Below are 17,819 nucleotides of genomic sequence, written 5' to 3'. Positions count from 1 at the left end.
GGGCATCCTTAACGGCAGCCTCTGAAGCGTCCCGAAGATCAGCGAAAGGGGCGTCCTGACGAGTCCTAACGAACGTCCTGACGAGCGTCCTGATAAGCGTCCCAACGAGCGTCCTGACGAGCAGAAGCAGCAAGAGAAGCGTCATAGCGAGCCGCCTGAGGAACGTCATGCTGAGCAGTATGTAGAGCGTCACGAAGGGGAGCGCGAGGAGCGTCATGACGAGAAGATCGGCGATCCCTGCTAAGATGAGCCTTACGGTCTAGAGAGTGTCTGGGGTGACGCTCATCAAGACCTCTAGACAAGCGCTGAGGTGGCAAACGAGATCTAGAGGGCGACAAAGCAGAAGATGGAGACGAACGAGGAGAAGGAGAGGGGGACTGCTTGGACCTCGATAGGCAGTCTTGAGTCCTTCCTGCGTCGACGGGGCTCTGCCTCCCTCTCGGCGAGAAACGAGGCCAACTGCTGCTGCATACCAAGGAGAATCCTCTTCGTAGGAGAAGACTCCTTCTCAGGGGAAGGGCTGATCCTGTGGGAAGACGAGGGGCGAGGGGACGCCTTCTTCCTTCTCACAGGAAAAGCGACGGCTCTATCCCTCGAGCGACTGGGGCGCTCAACAGCGTCATCCTCCGATGACGTCCTGGTCCTCTTCTGCGGTGGGAAAGCATCAAAACTTTCAGGCGACAACCGAAACACATCTCGAGAAAGAGGACGTGAAGCGTCCTCCTCTCTGAAGCTTCTCTTAAGAGGGCGAGAGTCCTTCTGAGAGCTCCACCCCTTGCGCGGGGAGGACGCCTCAGAGGACGAGAAGCAATCCTTAAGGATCCATGCACGAACACGATCCTTGGCAGCCTGGGAAGCGTCATCAGGACCTGCCGAAGGGACGCCAGATCGGTGGGGAGCCCCCGTAACCCTCCTTCGGCTTTCGACTTGCCCACTCCTTGAGTCCTGGGAGTCCGACAGAGGTCCAGGCCTAGAGGCATTATAAGGCCGATCTGACACCCCCTCCACAACACTTTGAAGAGCGAGCACTTTAGATTCCAGGTTATGGATGGAATCCATGATTACAGAAGGGGCATTACCTTCCGCAGACACAACCTCAGGGCCCGAAGGCAACACTACAGGGTTAGGGATAGCAAAGTCTACAGGAGGGTTAGCAGGTGAAAAATCACTACCCTGACTTCTGCTCGCTGACACACTCCTGGAGGAAGACCTCCTGATCCTGTCACGCTCTAACTTACGTACATAAGAATCATACGTCTTCCAACCGGAATCAGACAAACTCTCACACTCCTTACACCGATCATTAATCAGACATACATGCCCCCTACACCTCGTGCATACCGTGTGAGGGTCTACCGAAGCTTTCGGTAGCCTCACCTTACACTCTTCCACACAACAAACTCTGAAACTAGCAGAACTAGAACCAGACATCTTATCCAAGAAAAGTCAAAGCAAAATCCAAAAACAGTCCACAATAGCGTATGCCTAGCCACAAATCCAAGTCAAAAAACCAAAAGACAACCAGAATACTTAAGTGGCAACGAAAGTTTACAAAATCCAATGACGGAGGTACTGAAAACAGGTGTTGACAGTACCGGCGACAGAGAAAATCTGGATAGAAAATAGGAATGGTTCCTGATACCTGCCTCCCAGCGGCGGGAATAGGTACTAACCACCTGGCCTCCCACTGCGTGTGTCGTAAGTTTTGAAATCCTGTCAGACTTCGGAGAATACAGCTATATATATATATCTGACAGGTAAGTCTCATGAACAAAATAACTTAACATAAAGTAGTGGGGATGACATTATTAGAGGTTTCACAACACATTGGAAAAGCATCTCACCTCAGGTGCTGCAATTTGTATACTAAAAGCTGACTGTGTCAATTTGTAGCACTGAAGAAAAGAAGGCGCTGACACACCTGTTGGTGGAAAGAATTTTTACAGAACATATTTATTATTTATTATCCAACTTTAAGGAAAATCAAATCCAAGTAACTTGACTATCAACATGAAATCTAGTAAAGAATTTTTGGTATCCTATAACTATAAGCATGGGATCTCGCAAGAATGGTATATTTTGGGCACAGTGTATAAGTCAGCCTCCTGGATATGAGAATTTAGATTCATAAACATCTGGAAACCAAAGTCTTACACAAATCATGTACACCATATGTAAAAAAAAAGTAATGAAACCAATTGGCCTTGAGGACCTCTGAAGGATCTATCAAAGCACATGTAGGCTCATTTTTTATGCCCATGGCAAGAAATTTGTTGCCAGGTGACAAATTCTCACATATGCCAAGGTCCAACACGACATCCACCATCTGGCAGAACACATGGCTTGATCACTCCATGAGGGCAAGGAGGACAGCTCTTAGCTCCAAGAGACTGATTTGATGCCTCCTTCGACGTATGACCCAATGGTGCTAGGTCTGAAGCATAGAATTATGAGTAAAAGGTACACCAACTAGGTTTAAAAGGTCCTTCCACTGGGGGAGGTCTAGGTACACTTGGTGGAAAATAGGATCTGGAAAGTTTAATTGGAATGTTTACCATATACTCAGTCCTAAGTTTGCGCTGAACTGTTAATATAGTGCCAAACAGTATTTAGTACTTTATTATTAATATCAGAACTGGTTGCATTATGGTAATTTTTGCATTTTCACCATAGGTAATACCTGTACATACTATATGGGACAAGTAAATATTTTTTATTTACCAATGAAATGTGAAGGCTCGCATAATTTTATGAGTGTTCCATTCTGAATTTTTGGGCACTGGGAAGTGACAGGTGCTTGCAGCACATACACTATTCACAAGTGCTATTTTGAGCTTTTTTTTTATGTTATATAATAATTAACATGTGTAACCAATTAGAACTTCATCAGCTCCTAATGCTAAAGTACTTAGGACTTTTCAGACTTCAGCCATTTTTCACGTACTTAAGACTTTTCAGATTCCATCCATTTTTCACAAGAATTTCTTCAGCTTGACAATGGCTGCACCATGTTATGGTTGTCATCTAATACTTAAAAGTGATTTCTCAATTTTTCATAAAATTAGAGTCCTTAATATTCTTCCAGGGCTGTGGAGTCTCCTTTTCAACGTACTACAAAGCCCAGCCAGCAGAAATGAAATTTTCATTATTAAAATGAAGTTTTATTGTATACTTACCGAACAATTATAGAGCCGTGATTTCCACGAGCGGCAGGATACTAAATTCAAATTTAGCGCGTCGGCGTCGCCAACACTGGTGGTGATGACGTCATCTCCCTCCACTCGCGGGAGAACCAGGTACAACTGCCCAGGTGAATCCAATTCTTTCTGCCCGTCCGTCCACCTAAGGGGAGGAGGGTGGGTATAATCATAATTGTTCGGTAAGTATACAATAAAACTTCATTTTAATAATGAAAAATTTCATTTTTTATTGTAGTGTCTTACCGAACAATTATAGAGCTGATTACACATTTATGGGAAGGTGGGATTCAGTGGACCACTAGTATTTTTAAATGGTTACATTTATTGCAATACCAGTAAACACTCAAGGTGTCTGTTGTACCTTACCTTGTAAGAGAGCTACAGCAGACTGTTACTGCCTCTGGTCGGTGCTCTTCTTACTATTGTAGAGGAATTGGAATTTGACCAAAGTTAGCCTCTACAGGAGTGGAATCCTTCCGTAGTTCAAGCGAGTCAAGGCTGACTGACGGAGGATAGTAACAACAAAGATTGCCCTTGCCTGGGCTAAGACAGAAATTCAATCATACAAAACATTTGTCACCAACACCAGATTTAAAAAACATATATACCCAACCATTGTAAAATCTGACCTAACAGACTGGTGAGTATCCCAGGTACTCAGTACCCCCAGCTTCCCTTGAACTCGACAACCTATTCAAGGTGAAAAGTTAGCATAGAGGTGACGACCCCTGTGCCGTTTTCTCCCAACACCATGCCAGAAACCGCCAACCGGACCTAACGTTTTACAATTCTCGAAAAACCGTTTCTATCTCTTTTGAGATAATGACTCGCAAAAACCGAATTCGATCTCCAGAACGTGCTCTGAAGAATCGAAGCTAAAGATAAATTCTTTCTGAATGCTAAAGAAGTTGCCACTGCTCTAACCTCGTGAGCTTTAACTCTCAGAAACGGAAAGATTGTCGTTCTCGGACTGCGAGTGAGCTTCCTGATAAGCTCTCTAATAAAGAACGATATAGCATTCTTAGAAAGAGGACGAGAGGGATTTTGAACCGAGGTCCAGAGCTTAGAAGATTGTCCTCTGATACCCTTAGTGGCAAACAGATACTGCTTAATAGCTGACTGGACATAAGAAGCCTTTCTTCCTCCTCATGTCCAACCAAATCAGATAAGTTCCTTACCACAAAACTCCTCGGCAAGGATTAGAAGGATTCTCATTTTTGGCTAGAAAGGTCAAAGATACCGAAAATACAGCATTGCCTTGAGAGAAACCGACTCTTTTTGTCATAGCGTGCAATTCGCTGACACGCTTAGCAGAAGCTAGTGCAATAAGAAAGAGTGCCTTCTTAGTCAAGTTCCTGAGTGAAGCCGACTTCAAAGGCTCAAACGGTGGCCCCATGAGGAACTTAAGCACCACATCTAAGTTCCAAGCCACTGTATCTTGCGGGAGCTTAGTGGTTTCGAAAGACCTAATGAGGTCCGACAGATCTGAATTGGAGGAAATATCCAAACCTCGATGTCGAAAAAACCGAAGAGAGCATGGCTCTATATCCTCTGATCGTCGAAGGAGCCAGTTTCTTAGAGTTCCTAAGAAATAGAAGAAAATCTGCTATTTCTGTTAAAGAGGGTCGCAGAAGTAGAGACTTTAGCACTTCTACACCCACTCTCTGAAGATTCTCCACTTCCCTTGATAGAGTTTGTTAGAAGACTCTCTCCTACAACGAGCGATAGCTTCTGCAGCTCTTCTTGAAAATCCTTTTCGCTCTGACAAGATTCCGGACAGTCTGAACCTGTCAGAGCTAGAGCGGACAAGTTTTGGTGGAACCTCTTGAAGTGAGGTTTGTTTGAGAAGCCACTTCTCTGGAGGAAGAAGTCTGGGGAAGTCTACTAACAACTGGAGAAGGTCCGGGAACCACTCTTTCCTGGGCCAAAAGGGAGCGATTAACGTTAGCGTTACATTGCTGTGCGACATGAACTTGTTCAGCACCTCTCTTATTAGACCGAACGGAGGGAATGCATAAGCTTCCAGACCCGACCAATCAACAGCATTGCGTCCACCGACCAAGCTAGAGGATCTGGGACTGGAGAACAAAAGAGAGGAAGACGGTTGTTCCTCGATGTCGCGAACAGGTCTATTGACGGTCGTCCCCAAAGGCGCCAAAGTTTCTGACAAATCTTGTTGTCCAAAGTCCACTCCAGAGGTAACACTTGCTGTTGACGACTTAACTCGTCCGCCAGGACGTTCATCTTTCCCGGAACAAATCTCGGGACTAGCTGAACCTTCGCTTCGTTTGACCACAGGAGGAGATCCTTGGCTAGTTTCGTACAGAGGAGAAGACTGAGTCCCCCCCTGTTTCCGCACGTACGAGAGAGCCGTGGAGTTGTCGGAATGCACTGCCACTACTCGGCCTTCTACTAAGCTCCGAAACTGTCTGAGCCCTAAGAAAATTGCTAACAGTTCCTTTACATTTATGTGGAACTTCTTCTTCTCTCCGACCAAGCTCCTGAAAGTCCGTTGATTTCCCAGTAGGGCTCCCCAACCTGTGTCCGATGCGTCGGAAAAGAACTGTAGGTTCGGGAGGATGGGTCGTAAATCTAACCCTTCTTCCAACCTTGCTCGAGAGAGCACCACCTTAGGTCCTCTTTTATTTGATCTGTGACAGGAAAGGTTAATCGAGTCTTGGTTGTGTCTTCCTGCACCAAGAGGCTCTCAGGAACTGCAGAGGTCTCATGTGCAGTCTTCCCAACGTCACAAATTTCTCCACTGACGTCAATTTGCCCAGGAGCCTCATCCACTGATTGGCAGAACTTACCTTTTTGTCCAAGAACTCCCTGAACTGTCTCCAGACAGCCTTGAACCCTCTTTCGGGGACAGAAAAGCCCGAAAAACTTGAGCATTCAGAATCAATCCCCAAATAAAGGATGCTCTGAGATGGAACCAACTGGGACTCTGTTTGTTGACCAGAATTCCTAACTTTCTGGCAAGATCCAGAGTTGTTCCAAGGTCCTTCATGCACCGACTCTCTGATTCCGACCGGAGAAGCCAATCGTCCAGATAGAGGGAGATTCTTACTCCTAATATGTGTAGCCAGCTTCCTATCGGGGATAGAACCCTGGTGAAAAACTTGAGGAGCGGTCGCTAGTCCGAAGCAAAAGCGCCCGAAACTGAAACACCTTGCCTTCGAACATGAACCTCAGGTACTTCCGAGATTCGCGATGTATCGGAATGTGAAAATAAGCGTCTTGCATGTCCAGAGAGACCATCCAATCCCCCTGTCTGATGGACTCCAGACCGACCGAGTGGGTCTCCATATGAAATTTTGTCTGGACATGCAAGTTCAGGGCGCTCACATCCAAAACCGGCTCCCCAGCCCCCTGATGACTTGGGAACTACAAAAGGCGATTGTAAAAGCCTGGAGGAAAATCCCCTTCTATCTGTTCTATCGCTTCTTTGAGAACAAGCGCTTCCACTTTCTGCGGCTAGCGCCAGAAATTTGTCTGAGCCCGGAGAGTATGCCTGGAATGGAATTGGCACAGGTGAGAGCGAGGGAGTGAAACGAGAGGAATACGATAGCCGAACTTGAGTACTTGCACTGCCCAGGCTTCTGCTCCTCTGTTTTCCCATTCCTCCCAAAACAGAGCCAGCCTGGCTCCCACTGGTGCATGAAGAACCGAGCTTTCATTTGGAAGGTTTGTTAACCTTGGCCGAGGCCTTAGACTCGAGGTCGCAAATTCGATTTCGGCCGAAAGAAGCGCTTGGGTTTTCTCCCTCGAAAAGGCGCTTGGGCCAGAGGAGAACCGAAGGAACAGTCTCCACAGGAGCTTTAGGTCTCTTAGTAGACTGTGCCAGTAAATCCGAAGTAGATTTCTTATCTAGCGCAGACGAAATTGACAACACTACATCGTCTGGAAAAAGGTTATCTTTTCACAAAAGGAGCAAAACAAGAGAGCAGACTTCTGTTGGGACGTAACCCTTTTAGAAGCAAAGGAGCCACCAAAGTTGCCTTTTCTTAAGGGTACCAAAGGCGATGAGCGAAGCTAACTCATCACATCCATCCCAATAATGGATTTGTCCGCACAGGACAGAACACCAATCCAATCCTCCGCTAACTCCTGGGAAAGAGAAGGACAGTCTTCGATCTTGGCCGCTAAAGCGCCAATAGTCCAATCAAGGAAGCTAAAGACTTCCAAAAGTTTAAATTGATTCTTTACAACGTGGTCCAACTCAGGCGCTGTAAAGAAAACTTTCGCTGCGGCGAAAGCAGATCTTCTAGAGGAGTCGATAAAACTGGAGAAGTCTCCTGGGAGGAGGCAGAAACTCCCAGAGAAGGAGCTTCCCCAGTTACATAAAACCTATACCTCTTACGAAGCAACTTAGAGGGAGGGTAAGCAAAAAAGAGCCTTCCCTAAGTCTCTTTCATAGACATCCATTTCTCCGTCTCTTTCAACGAATGTCTAACCGCTTTAGATAGAACAAGTTTTGGGAGGAGAGGGTCTGAAGTTTTCCTCCTCATCAAAAAAGTTCGAAGTTGGGGGGAGGCGACGCGGAGCCGCTTTCTCAAAATAATCTGGATAAGATACCAGAAGAAATCTAAGGAGACGTGAATAACACGAGAGGTGATGTGAATCCTCCTCCTCTACTTCTTCTTCATTCTCCGATACCGCCGAAGAAGTAGACGGAACTACAACCGATATGAAGGTTTCGAACCACCCTTGGACTCATTCATCCAGTTGGTTAACATCTCTAACTGCTTGCGCAAAGGCGCCAGAGACGAATCAAAAACAGTTAACGTAGGCTTGGAAGAGCCTAAATGTTCAGCAGGAGGCGGTAAAAACTACTTGCGCCTCGCTCGGAGCCGCCGAAATTCGAGGCGAAACAGGCGCATCAGGCGTAACAGACGAAAAAGCGCCTAAAGAAACACCTTAGAACTGCTAGCTACAGCGCTAAAACCACAATCTCTATAGTAGATGGAGCCGAAAAAGGCACAGATTGAGGCGACGAACGAGCCGCTAACGGTCGAGGCGCAACCCTACTCTCAGGCTGCTGTTATACCGCTTGACTGGAGGAGGCGAAGAATCGGCGCCTGAACGCCTCTTTAAGGGACGCGAAACGGGCGAATCTCGCCAAGAGCGCCGTGCGACCGGAGACGAATCGCTTGAATCATTTGAAAGGCGTCTGACCACCGCAACACCTTTCCAACGCTTAACCGAGCCCTGTTGAGGCGCAACAGGCTCAACAAGAGAGGCGCCTGTCTGTGGGCAAATCCCGATCGACTCCCTTGGACTTCCGGTATGTCTTCTCCCCGGTGCGGGGGAGGGGAGCTGGACAGTGACCTTTGTCTAGGAGACGTGTCAGGACAGACAGACGCACCCTCAACTACACTCTTACCTGAGGCCGCTTCTCCAAAAACGTCTTAACTGAATTACCAAGTTGCAAAACCGTATTCGCTAGTACCGAAAATTTCTGATCTAACCTCGATTTCCAGACTGGCAATGTGTCGGAAGAAACTACACGGGAAGCGGAGAAGTGGGATTAGTAGGAGTGAGGAGGATGGTAGTTAAAGGAGACATAACAATTTGAGGAGAAAACAGAAGGAACAGATGCATCGCAAGACGAAGCAGAGCTAAGTCTACTTTCCCTAAGCGCTGCTTTTCTAATTCTGTCTTTAGCTAATTTCTCCGAGTATGAACTAAAAAACTTCCATGAGATCAGTCCAATCACTACACTCGTTACATGTTCGATCTGCTGAACAAACCTGTCCCTACACTTAACACATTTAGATGTGAGAATCATACTCTAGCTTGGATAATCTAGTTTTACATCCTGAGATGCAAAACCTAACTCCCGACGGACTAGAATCCGACATGGCAACGCCTAAATAAAAAGCAAAATAACAACAACGCCAAAAAAAGAGTACTTCACCAATTCCGAAGATCAAATCCACAAGAAAAAAGCGAAGCAAAGTTATCCAACCGCACCGACCACGATGTTCACCGGACGCCGGCAGGAAAAGAATTGGATTCACCTGGGCAGTTGTACCTGGTTCTCCGCGAGTAGGAGGGAGATGACGTCATCACCACCAGTGTTGGCGACGCCGACGCGCTAAATTTGAATTTAGTATCCTGCCGCTCGTGGAAAATCACGGCTCTATAATTGTTCGGTAAGACTACACAATAAAAAGCCCCGTTTTTTAAACAGCAAGTCAATCAGTGGGTTTGCAACCTTTCAATCAAGGTTCCTGAGAAAGGAAACGTTGCAATATGGTTTCCTTGCAATTGCTTATAAAGGAACTGTCTTAGAGAAGCCAAGAAAAGCTGCCTTCACCCTCTTTATCCTAAGGTAAGAAATACAAGTAAAATTTGTAAGGTAAGTAGTGTATCTCCATACAACTGGCAGTAATAATTGGTAAAGATTCCAAGGTTAGGTTCTGCCCCAACCAGGTAAGGACTGGCAACCTAGGTTAGGTTAGGGGAGGTTAAGTTAGGATGCACTCAGATGCCTAATTGTGCTTGCTACATTTTCATGCTTTATCATTTTTTTTTTTTAAGATTCTAGCATTGAAATGCATTAACTTTATTTTTAACTGATGTCGTGATTTATACATTTCCTCCTTTTTGAATGGTGCTGTGCCATCGATTTTGGTTTTCCTCTCTCCCAACCACCTAGGTTTACCACCGAGTCCCTCATAATTGCTGGACTCCAGGGTGAGGGAAAAACCCAAAAACAAATGGTTTGCACCAAATGTATACTTAACGCACAAAAGACGTGACCAGTCCGAAAAATATCATGCTTGAGTATGTGAATATTTACCGTGAATATGAATGACGTATTGCACAACTACTCTGCAACAGGTTGGGTTTGGCCCATAAGCAGTACGTGACAGGTTACACTAACACCTATGAATGCTGCACTAGGTTATAAAGATTGATGTCCAGACACAGTACTGTAACATCATGTAAAGCAAAATATTGAGCCTAAATCATAAAAAAATATATGTAATAGCCTAGCTATAGTAGACCACACAGATTCATCAAAGACAATTGTCCTACATAGGGTAAAAACCGCATGGTACAGGGGTGGACCATGTACGATCAATGTGTACAACCCCAAAAAAAGTACATTATAACACGTCCTGACATCGGAGATGGGCATCAGACGCGACTTGTTGTTGGTGAGAAACGGAGCTGTACCATGCAGTTTTTTACCTAATTGCAAAACATGGGATGTCCAACGATTTAACTAGAGTAGTAGACGACTGGAAACTAACGTTAATAGAGGGCAGTACCTCACTCTTGTTAAGAGAATAACGAATACTACCTAGTACTACCTAGGTAGTACCCAGTATAGCTAGCTAGGGATCACGCCTACCTAAGGGGGCGGGCCCCCCCTGTTGAGAACCACTGATCTACTAGGCCAACATTTTCTTTTAGCATAAAGCCATGATCAGACTGTAGGTCGCCGCGGAATACTACTATACTACCTAGTAGTTAGGTATAGGTAGTACCTACCTATACCTAGTCAAAATAGCCTAGCATTCGAAGACATTTATTTTCATTTCCTACGATGAATTTAAGATCCAATATATATTTTTAGTATAATCTTCGACGCCATAACGGAGTTTAAACTAAGCCTACAAACCCCAAGCTCTACCGAAGGCAACCAAATCTTAGGCCTCATAGGTAGGTAGGTTGGACTACTAGCTAGTACTCAAAATAGCTAGGTAGAGATAGGAAATTAGCTAGTATGAATCTCAAAAACCTTTACCTAGATCGGAAGACGAAAGCACTATAAGGCATTCCTGTTTGGCCATATTTCCCTGTATCTTCTGTTAGAACATTAACAGTGACACTGGATAATATCAGTTTTATATTAAACACCACAGAGTATCCAAACTTGACAGCCCTAGAGACACTAAGTGATTTGACCTGTCAAAGTTTCAAATCTTCAATCGCGTAGGATTAGGAACAGGTTTCAGTCATGTCTCTCATTGTTGACATTAATATTTGCCTAATTTGCATCAACGCTTGATTTAAACATTTTGATATGAATCGAAGTAATGCTTTCAGTGAGTTTGTGCAAGGGTGCGTACATTATTAAGGCACTTTTGCTTACTGTGTTGCTTAAAGTGAACGAATCAACTTCGAAATTTGACATTCAATATCGGAGGATTAAGCGTTGCCCCTTTAACATTGAAAAGCACTGGACAGTAAAAGAAGATAGAACGACATGATCTTTATGAGCCTAGAAAAATTAGTCTAAAGTTGAGAGAGAGAGAGAGAGAGCGGTAAGGGGTAGGTAAACCTTCCATATTATATCAAAGGCGAAATCGACGAAATCCGTAATACATCATGGCCGAATTATCGTATTGAAATTTTAAAAATATGCTTGTTAGGTCCACCTATGCTGACCGGAACATCTTCATAATGAACCTCAACTATTCACTCCTAAATCTTTCATTCTACCACAGTTCTCCATCACTTTGCCTTTCGCTTTGTATATTTCTCTAACATTCTCCTAACAATGGTTGGTTCATAAAATACCAAGCAATGGGCGCTTCTTCCACATTCACACTAAACTGTTGAATCGGAAACGAATCTCCCTTGCAGCAAAACTTCCAAAAACATTGGCCGTTTACCTCACTTGCCACTTACACATTGTTCATAAGCAGTATGTCGGCACTCCCCAGATACACTTTTGACCGTGCATGGTCTCTCACATTTCCGTAATTTTAAAGCCTTTCCATTTCAGTATTTTTTTTTTTTTTTCAACCTCTCCATGCCATCCATTCGGTATTTTCCAGGTCGCCCTCTTCATCTTCCTGACAATTCGCCAACCTGTTAATTATTGTCCATAATTTCCATATGATCAGACTATATAAAAACAAAGTGATCATTTGTGTCCAAATATACTAACCTTTTACCATTCACAGAGCTAACTGTCAAATACCTCCACGTATTTGTAACCTCCGTTATTCTACCATCCGCATTAACATACATTAGGTACCCATCTTTCTGGTTTCCATTTACATTTATTACCATACTTGTCCTTTATACACTCATATATTCAGAATTCTATTGTTTGCAAAACATCATCTACTCTACACTTTGCGCGACTCATTATCCCTCAACTTTGCATCTTTATCTATTAATTATTCTTTCTCCGACTTCTTGTATCACCTAATGGGAAATAACATAATGCTAAAAAAGAAAAAAATATACATATGTACGCATTTGCTATATACTCTGATCATCTGATCAGCAAAGTTAAGTAACATTGAATAGATCATTACTTAAATGGAAGTGTAAAAAACATGTTAGCGATGGTGAACAGATAAATCTCCGTTTTGTTTTGAGCTAGTTTGGTTACATGGGGAAAATGGAGGAGAATGGTCGTTTGAAAAGGATGTATATATAGTCCCAAAGTGTTTGGATGGAGGAGGAAGGGAGACCAAGAAAATGTTGCTATGAGTGACGCCAAGATTTTTTTTTTCTTTTTGTTTTTGTACATGAATCAGTTAGTGATATGGAACTATATCCTTGTTTCAGCTATTGGAATATAAACGGAATGGGGAATATATATATATATATATATATAATATATATATATATATATATATATATATATATATATTAGTCTGTATTCTCAGCAAAATTACAACAGCAAGAGTAACGCATCACCACAAGCTACAGTATATGGCTCTGTTGCAAACGATACTCCCTCCCCTCATTGTTTGCGGCTAGATTACGGTAATCTTATCTGGGCTGAAGAGTATGGTTTCGTAAAATTAAAAAAAAAATGCCCATTTGTGTCCAAATTAGTTATTCTAACTTGCAAAGAGTTCTGTGCATATTTATGTGTGTTTTTTTTTTTTCCTTCAGTGAGTTCTGTTTCATTAGTTTCCCCCAATCTTAAAAGAGTTGTGATCTAAATAATTAACTGCCATAGATATAGCTTATCTAAATTGTAGAAGTCTGGGTCGTTTCACACATATATCTATGGTTTCACCGTCCAGAACACGCATACACACACACACACACGTGTGAGTGTATATGTATGTATATATGTACGTATGCGTGTTTGAAATCATTGGAACACTTGATGTAGTGCATATACAGATGTACCACAGGGAAAAATGTAACGTAACGCAGTACAAATCCTGATGAGTTCTATTAAAGTTATCACGCGTGCAATTTCATGTTATAAATACTGAAATTTAGCAATGGAAGGTTATCTGGACCTTTTCGGTATACTTGCCATAATGGAATCATAGAAGTTAAAAACAGTCACTATCCAGTCATAGACGAAAATATATTACCTTTAAGACCAGATACGTTATACAAAAAATCATGCACAATACTTCAACTATATTTAACGCACAGCATTATTCGAGACGTTTTCAAGAATGAAGTGGAATTCAATCCACTCAAAATCTCAGCATCTCAGGGTATATTCATCTGACAGATATCTTGCCAAAAACTAAGTTAGTTCCGATGGCTTGGAACCAAAATTTCCTCTGTCACGTCAAAGACTTGACGAATAACAGGCGTAACAATTAGGACGAGCATTAAAAAAGAGAGTATTATTTAATTTCTGCCATCCGGTAGGTATAGAAGGATTCAGACCCACATAAGGACTTTTATTTGAAAAGGTTCAGATTCCACGGTCACCAAAGTGCTCGCTCTGTCTGTGACTAATGTACAGTGCGTCAGTTAGATAAATTTCTGTATATCTGCGAGACAGTAGTCTTGAAACGTGTAGAGATTTATGGACGCAAAAGCTAAGCAAAGACGTGAGGTGGAATTTCACAGAGACGGCGTAAAACTTCCTTTATCAGGAAGTCTCGAGATTTGAATTTGAATTTTTCGAGAGTAGCTATGGTAGGGGGCCCCGGCCGCCGGTACGTGTTAGTAGTGTCTTTGAATAGTGTATTTGAAAAGCTACCTGTTTAAATGATGTCAATAATTATGGCATCTCGAATAACGATACACACTAAAGCTAAAGTTTATCTCAGATATTGTATTTAGAATTTACTTAAAAAGCAAGGCCTTGCAAATATTTACACCAGACTCCGTAGTAAAGATGCAAACTATACATTTGATATTCCTTAAAAGCGTTAACCAAATGTTATCCATTGCAAAAAGAGTCTATCTTGTATATGTTATGCCATTTTTAATCATCCTCCTCAATATATCATGACAAACTTAATTGACCATAGGAAAACTATGGTTGCAAACAATTTCAATTTTGTGCGTAAAATCGATGAGAACTCCATACATACTGATTAAAGAAAACGATACTTGTTTGTAAAAAACAGGTAGCAGCTATATGCATGGAGTAACTAGAGTAGAAACCTTTTTGTTCATTTTGCCATTGGTTTATCATGATTGTGAACATAACTGTATCCCTTCAAAAGATTTCCAAATAATTGCATGTATTTACTGTATAGTTACAATCTACCTCCGATCCATTCTCTCTAAAATATGAAACTGGAGCTGATCATTCATCCAACATTATAGGTATACCTAGGTACCTAGCCTACGGTGCAATAAAAAAAATGGAAAGCTGTTTCCCGAAAGACATGTCTTTCTGTAACCCATGGAAGCAGCATTTCCAAGGATACCTTGAATTATAAAATAGTTAAAGCTTTGTCGAGATAAGACAGTAGAATTCAAAATTAATTTTATTTCACGGTTAAAATAACAGAAATATCTGTTCACCAGCACGAGAGGTAGGAGCATCTTCACAGTTTCCTGGTCGAGCCCTCAGCCAGGTTGCATCACGTTTAGATATGGAATGGGTACAAGAACCCTTAATGAAGACGAACCTCAAACCTAGCAACCTCTCAGTCTTAAGGTAGGAAATGTTATCTCTCTCTCTCTCTCTCTCTCTCTCTCTCTCTCTCTCTCTCTCTCTCTCTCTCTCTCTCTCTCTCTCTCTCTCTCTCTACTTCATAGTCTTAACAAAGCGAAGAAGAAGAAGAGCAGTGCAATTATTTATATGATCTCGTAAATCAGTCTTAAGTTTGGGGGTCCATTGGGCGTGGCCAATGGCCGGTAAAAGAACCCAGCACACCAGGTTAGGTTAGACCAGTATGCAACCTGGCATTTAGATGACTTGAGCAGTTCATTGTTGGGGAATTCAAGGGAGCAGAGGCCCTTGGCCTACGTCAGGACCTGATGCCATAAATTAGGTTTAAAAAGGTTAGCTGAGGGTGCAGCTCTGTATTTTACTTAGTTTGCTTAAGCTGCACTAGGTTAGATTAGGGGGTCAATATACATTTTCTTTTTCGTGATTGCCACAATAGATACACATTAACCATGTAACTTTTTTTTTTTTCACTGGTAATGTTCTAATTTTTTTTCTTTTTACTGGTAATGTTCTGATTTCTGCATTTTCTACTTTCCTAACTGACGCATCATTGGGAAAACGCATGAAAATGAGATTTGCACAAACAAAAACCTGTCGGAAATGCGGAAGACATAAGGTAGTTAGAAAAATATATAATTCTTGTATCAGTAAAATATATGGTTCATGTATCTTGCTAGGAAAAAAGTATCAATAATGGGAAAAGTATACATCAACAACATTGGTTAAAAAAGAAGCAAGAATTACAAGACATACTTTTAAAAAAGTAAATAGTTTTCATGTATTTGGCAAGCAATTACCATTTAATCAAGGCGACACAGAGTCCCCATTTCCGTCAAATATATTCTACTGGAAATCCTAAGAAAAAAATAATAGAATTGGGGGGAATCTACGTATCAGTACACTGTATATCATCTTTCACGCATTTTCTATTGATGTCCTAAAGCAGGAAATGGTAATAAGTAATGATCACACCACATATAGCAAGAATCATTCTCATAATGTAGGACGCTGTGCCGCAGTCATCTTGCTCTTCTAGAAGAGTAAATGAAGAACAAGTACAAAAGGTATGGTCTTGGCCTGCCCCCTCGTTGGCCGCGAATTCAATTCTCGGGCACTCCATTGAGGGGTCAGAGATGTGTATTTCTGGTTATAGAAGTTCACTTCCGACGTGGTTCGGAAGTCACGTAAAGCCGTTGGTCCCGTTTCTGAATAACCACTAGTTCCATGCACCGTAAAAATACCAAAAATACCAAACAAACAAACAAAAGCAAGAGCTTCGTTTCTTCTTAAATCAGCATAGGTGCAACGCAAGCAGCCATTGTGACATTGTCTGATATCCCCCGTAAACGTAATTTAAGTATGTCGAGAGAATAACGAAGAAGTGATGTATACGTGAAGAATGGAAGGTCATAGAATTTAGGAAGAATAGCGAAGACAAATAAGTGGAGAGGTTAAAGAATTCCCTACTTGTCTTTCATAGATATTGCCAGGTTACCTCTGTTTCGTTTGCATGCATCCTGCTACCTTCCTTGCTCTACCAAATCTGCGATTCACCTGTTCTTTCATCTTGCCGTCTTCGTAGAAATCCCAGCAGAAAGCTTTGAGAGCACTTAAGACAGGTCACGTCAATGACGAGAAAGGTAAGAGATCCACTGGAAGTTGCCAAAGCTGGGACCAAGACTGTTGTATCTTCTGCAGCATAAAATGTTATAATAAATCAATGATTTGATTAACAGTGAATTGTTTAAAAATAATTAAAAGGTGCAAGAAAACAAGCTTTGCACCATTCTGTAAGGAGGTAGCACGCTCACAAACTTCTTTTGTGGAATAACCCAACGAGAAACCACTCTTCTGTTCCTCGTCATAACTGATATATATATTTTATTTACTATCGAAAGTTTTTGAGTCTTTTCTAATCGGAATGTAACGTAAAATATCTTCTAATGAAATTATTGTGATCGATACATAATAAGAACGACCGAGAAATAATGGGAAATTTTTAAAAAGTGCAAAGTAAACAAGCTTTGCACCTGTCTGCGAGTGTATACTTTTGCGCATGCGCACAAAGATGTTTTATGGCGTGAGCAACGAGCATCCAGAAACCAGTCCTTGTATAAGAGTGAACAGCAGCCTACTGAGTATAGATAGCGAAGACAGGCATGTGGCCACTGGAGAAAAGAAATAATAAGTAAAATAATGCGATGCTTTAACAGTCAATTAAGATAATAAAGGTTACTTGAAGAGATGGAGGAGGATCAAATGAAAGAATCGTACAGAGGTGAGGGTTTTAGAAAAATGTAAAAATTATGAAATCAAAGTAGACGTTGTTAGAAATTGCAAATCCAAGAACTAGTGGGGTACATAAACGGTGAAGGTATGAAGTGAAAAATGAAAAGGAAATTTGAGAGAAAAAAAAAGCAGGAATGACAAAATCGAGGTTTATCAATGGAAATTGTAGAATTAAATATCAAAGCACCTATCATTTTTATTGAGGAAATTTCAGAAACATAAACTAAGGTAGCTAGGTTATGTGAGTTGTGTAGAGAAACTTGATATCACCGACTTTGTGTTTTAGATTCTCGGGCATTCCACTGAGGGGTCAGAGATGTGAATATCTGGTGATAGAAGTTCACTCTTGAAGTGGTTCGGAAGTCACGTAAAGCTTTTGGTCCCGTTGCTGAATAAACACTGGTTCCATGCAACGTAAAAACATCATACAAACAATGATGATAAACTTTCTTCTTTGCAATCTA

The 17,819-nt window shown here is 42.2% G+C and overlaps 1 protein-coding gene across 2 annotated transcripts in view; it reads right to left on the bottom strand.

Annotated features, from left to right (window-relative positions):
• The window catches only part of LOC135196431 (glutamine amidotransferase-like class 1 domain-containing protein 1), a 108,973-nt gene extending 97,804 nt beyond the window's left edge, over positions 1-11,169 (bottom strand). Inside the window, exons 1-2 of one of the 2 annotated variants that reach the window (XM_064223255.1) lie at positions 10,963-11,169; positions 1,845-1,921 (exon numbers count right to left, since the gene is read on the bottom strand). In XM_064223255.1, the coding sequence (XP_064079325.1) occupies positions 1,845-1,921; positions 10,963-11,008 (123 nt within the window). In that variant the 5' untranslated portion in view covers positions 11,009-11,169. The remainder of the gene's footprint in view (positions 1-1,844; positions 1,922-10,962) is intronic. The other variant, XM_064223254.1, reaches the window with a different exon arrangement.
• Between the last annotated feature and the right edge of the window lie 6,650 nt (positions 11,170-17,819).

The sequence above is a fragment of the Macrobrachium nipponense genome, chromosome 17 (assembly GCF_015104395.2).
Source record: "Macrobrachium nipponense isolate FS-2020 chromosome 17, ASM1510439v2, whole genome shotgun sequence".
NCBI lineage: Eukaryota > Metazoa > Arthropoda > Malacostraca > Decapoda > Palaemonidae > Macrobrachium > Macrobrachium nipponense.
Note: the sequence above shows the minus strand (reverse complement) of the source record. Positions and strands in the feature narration are given on the sequence as shown.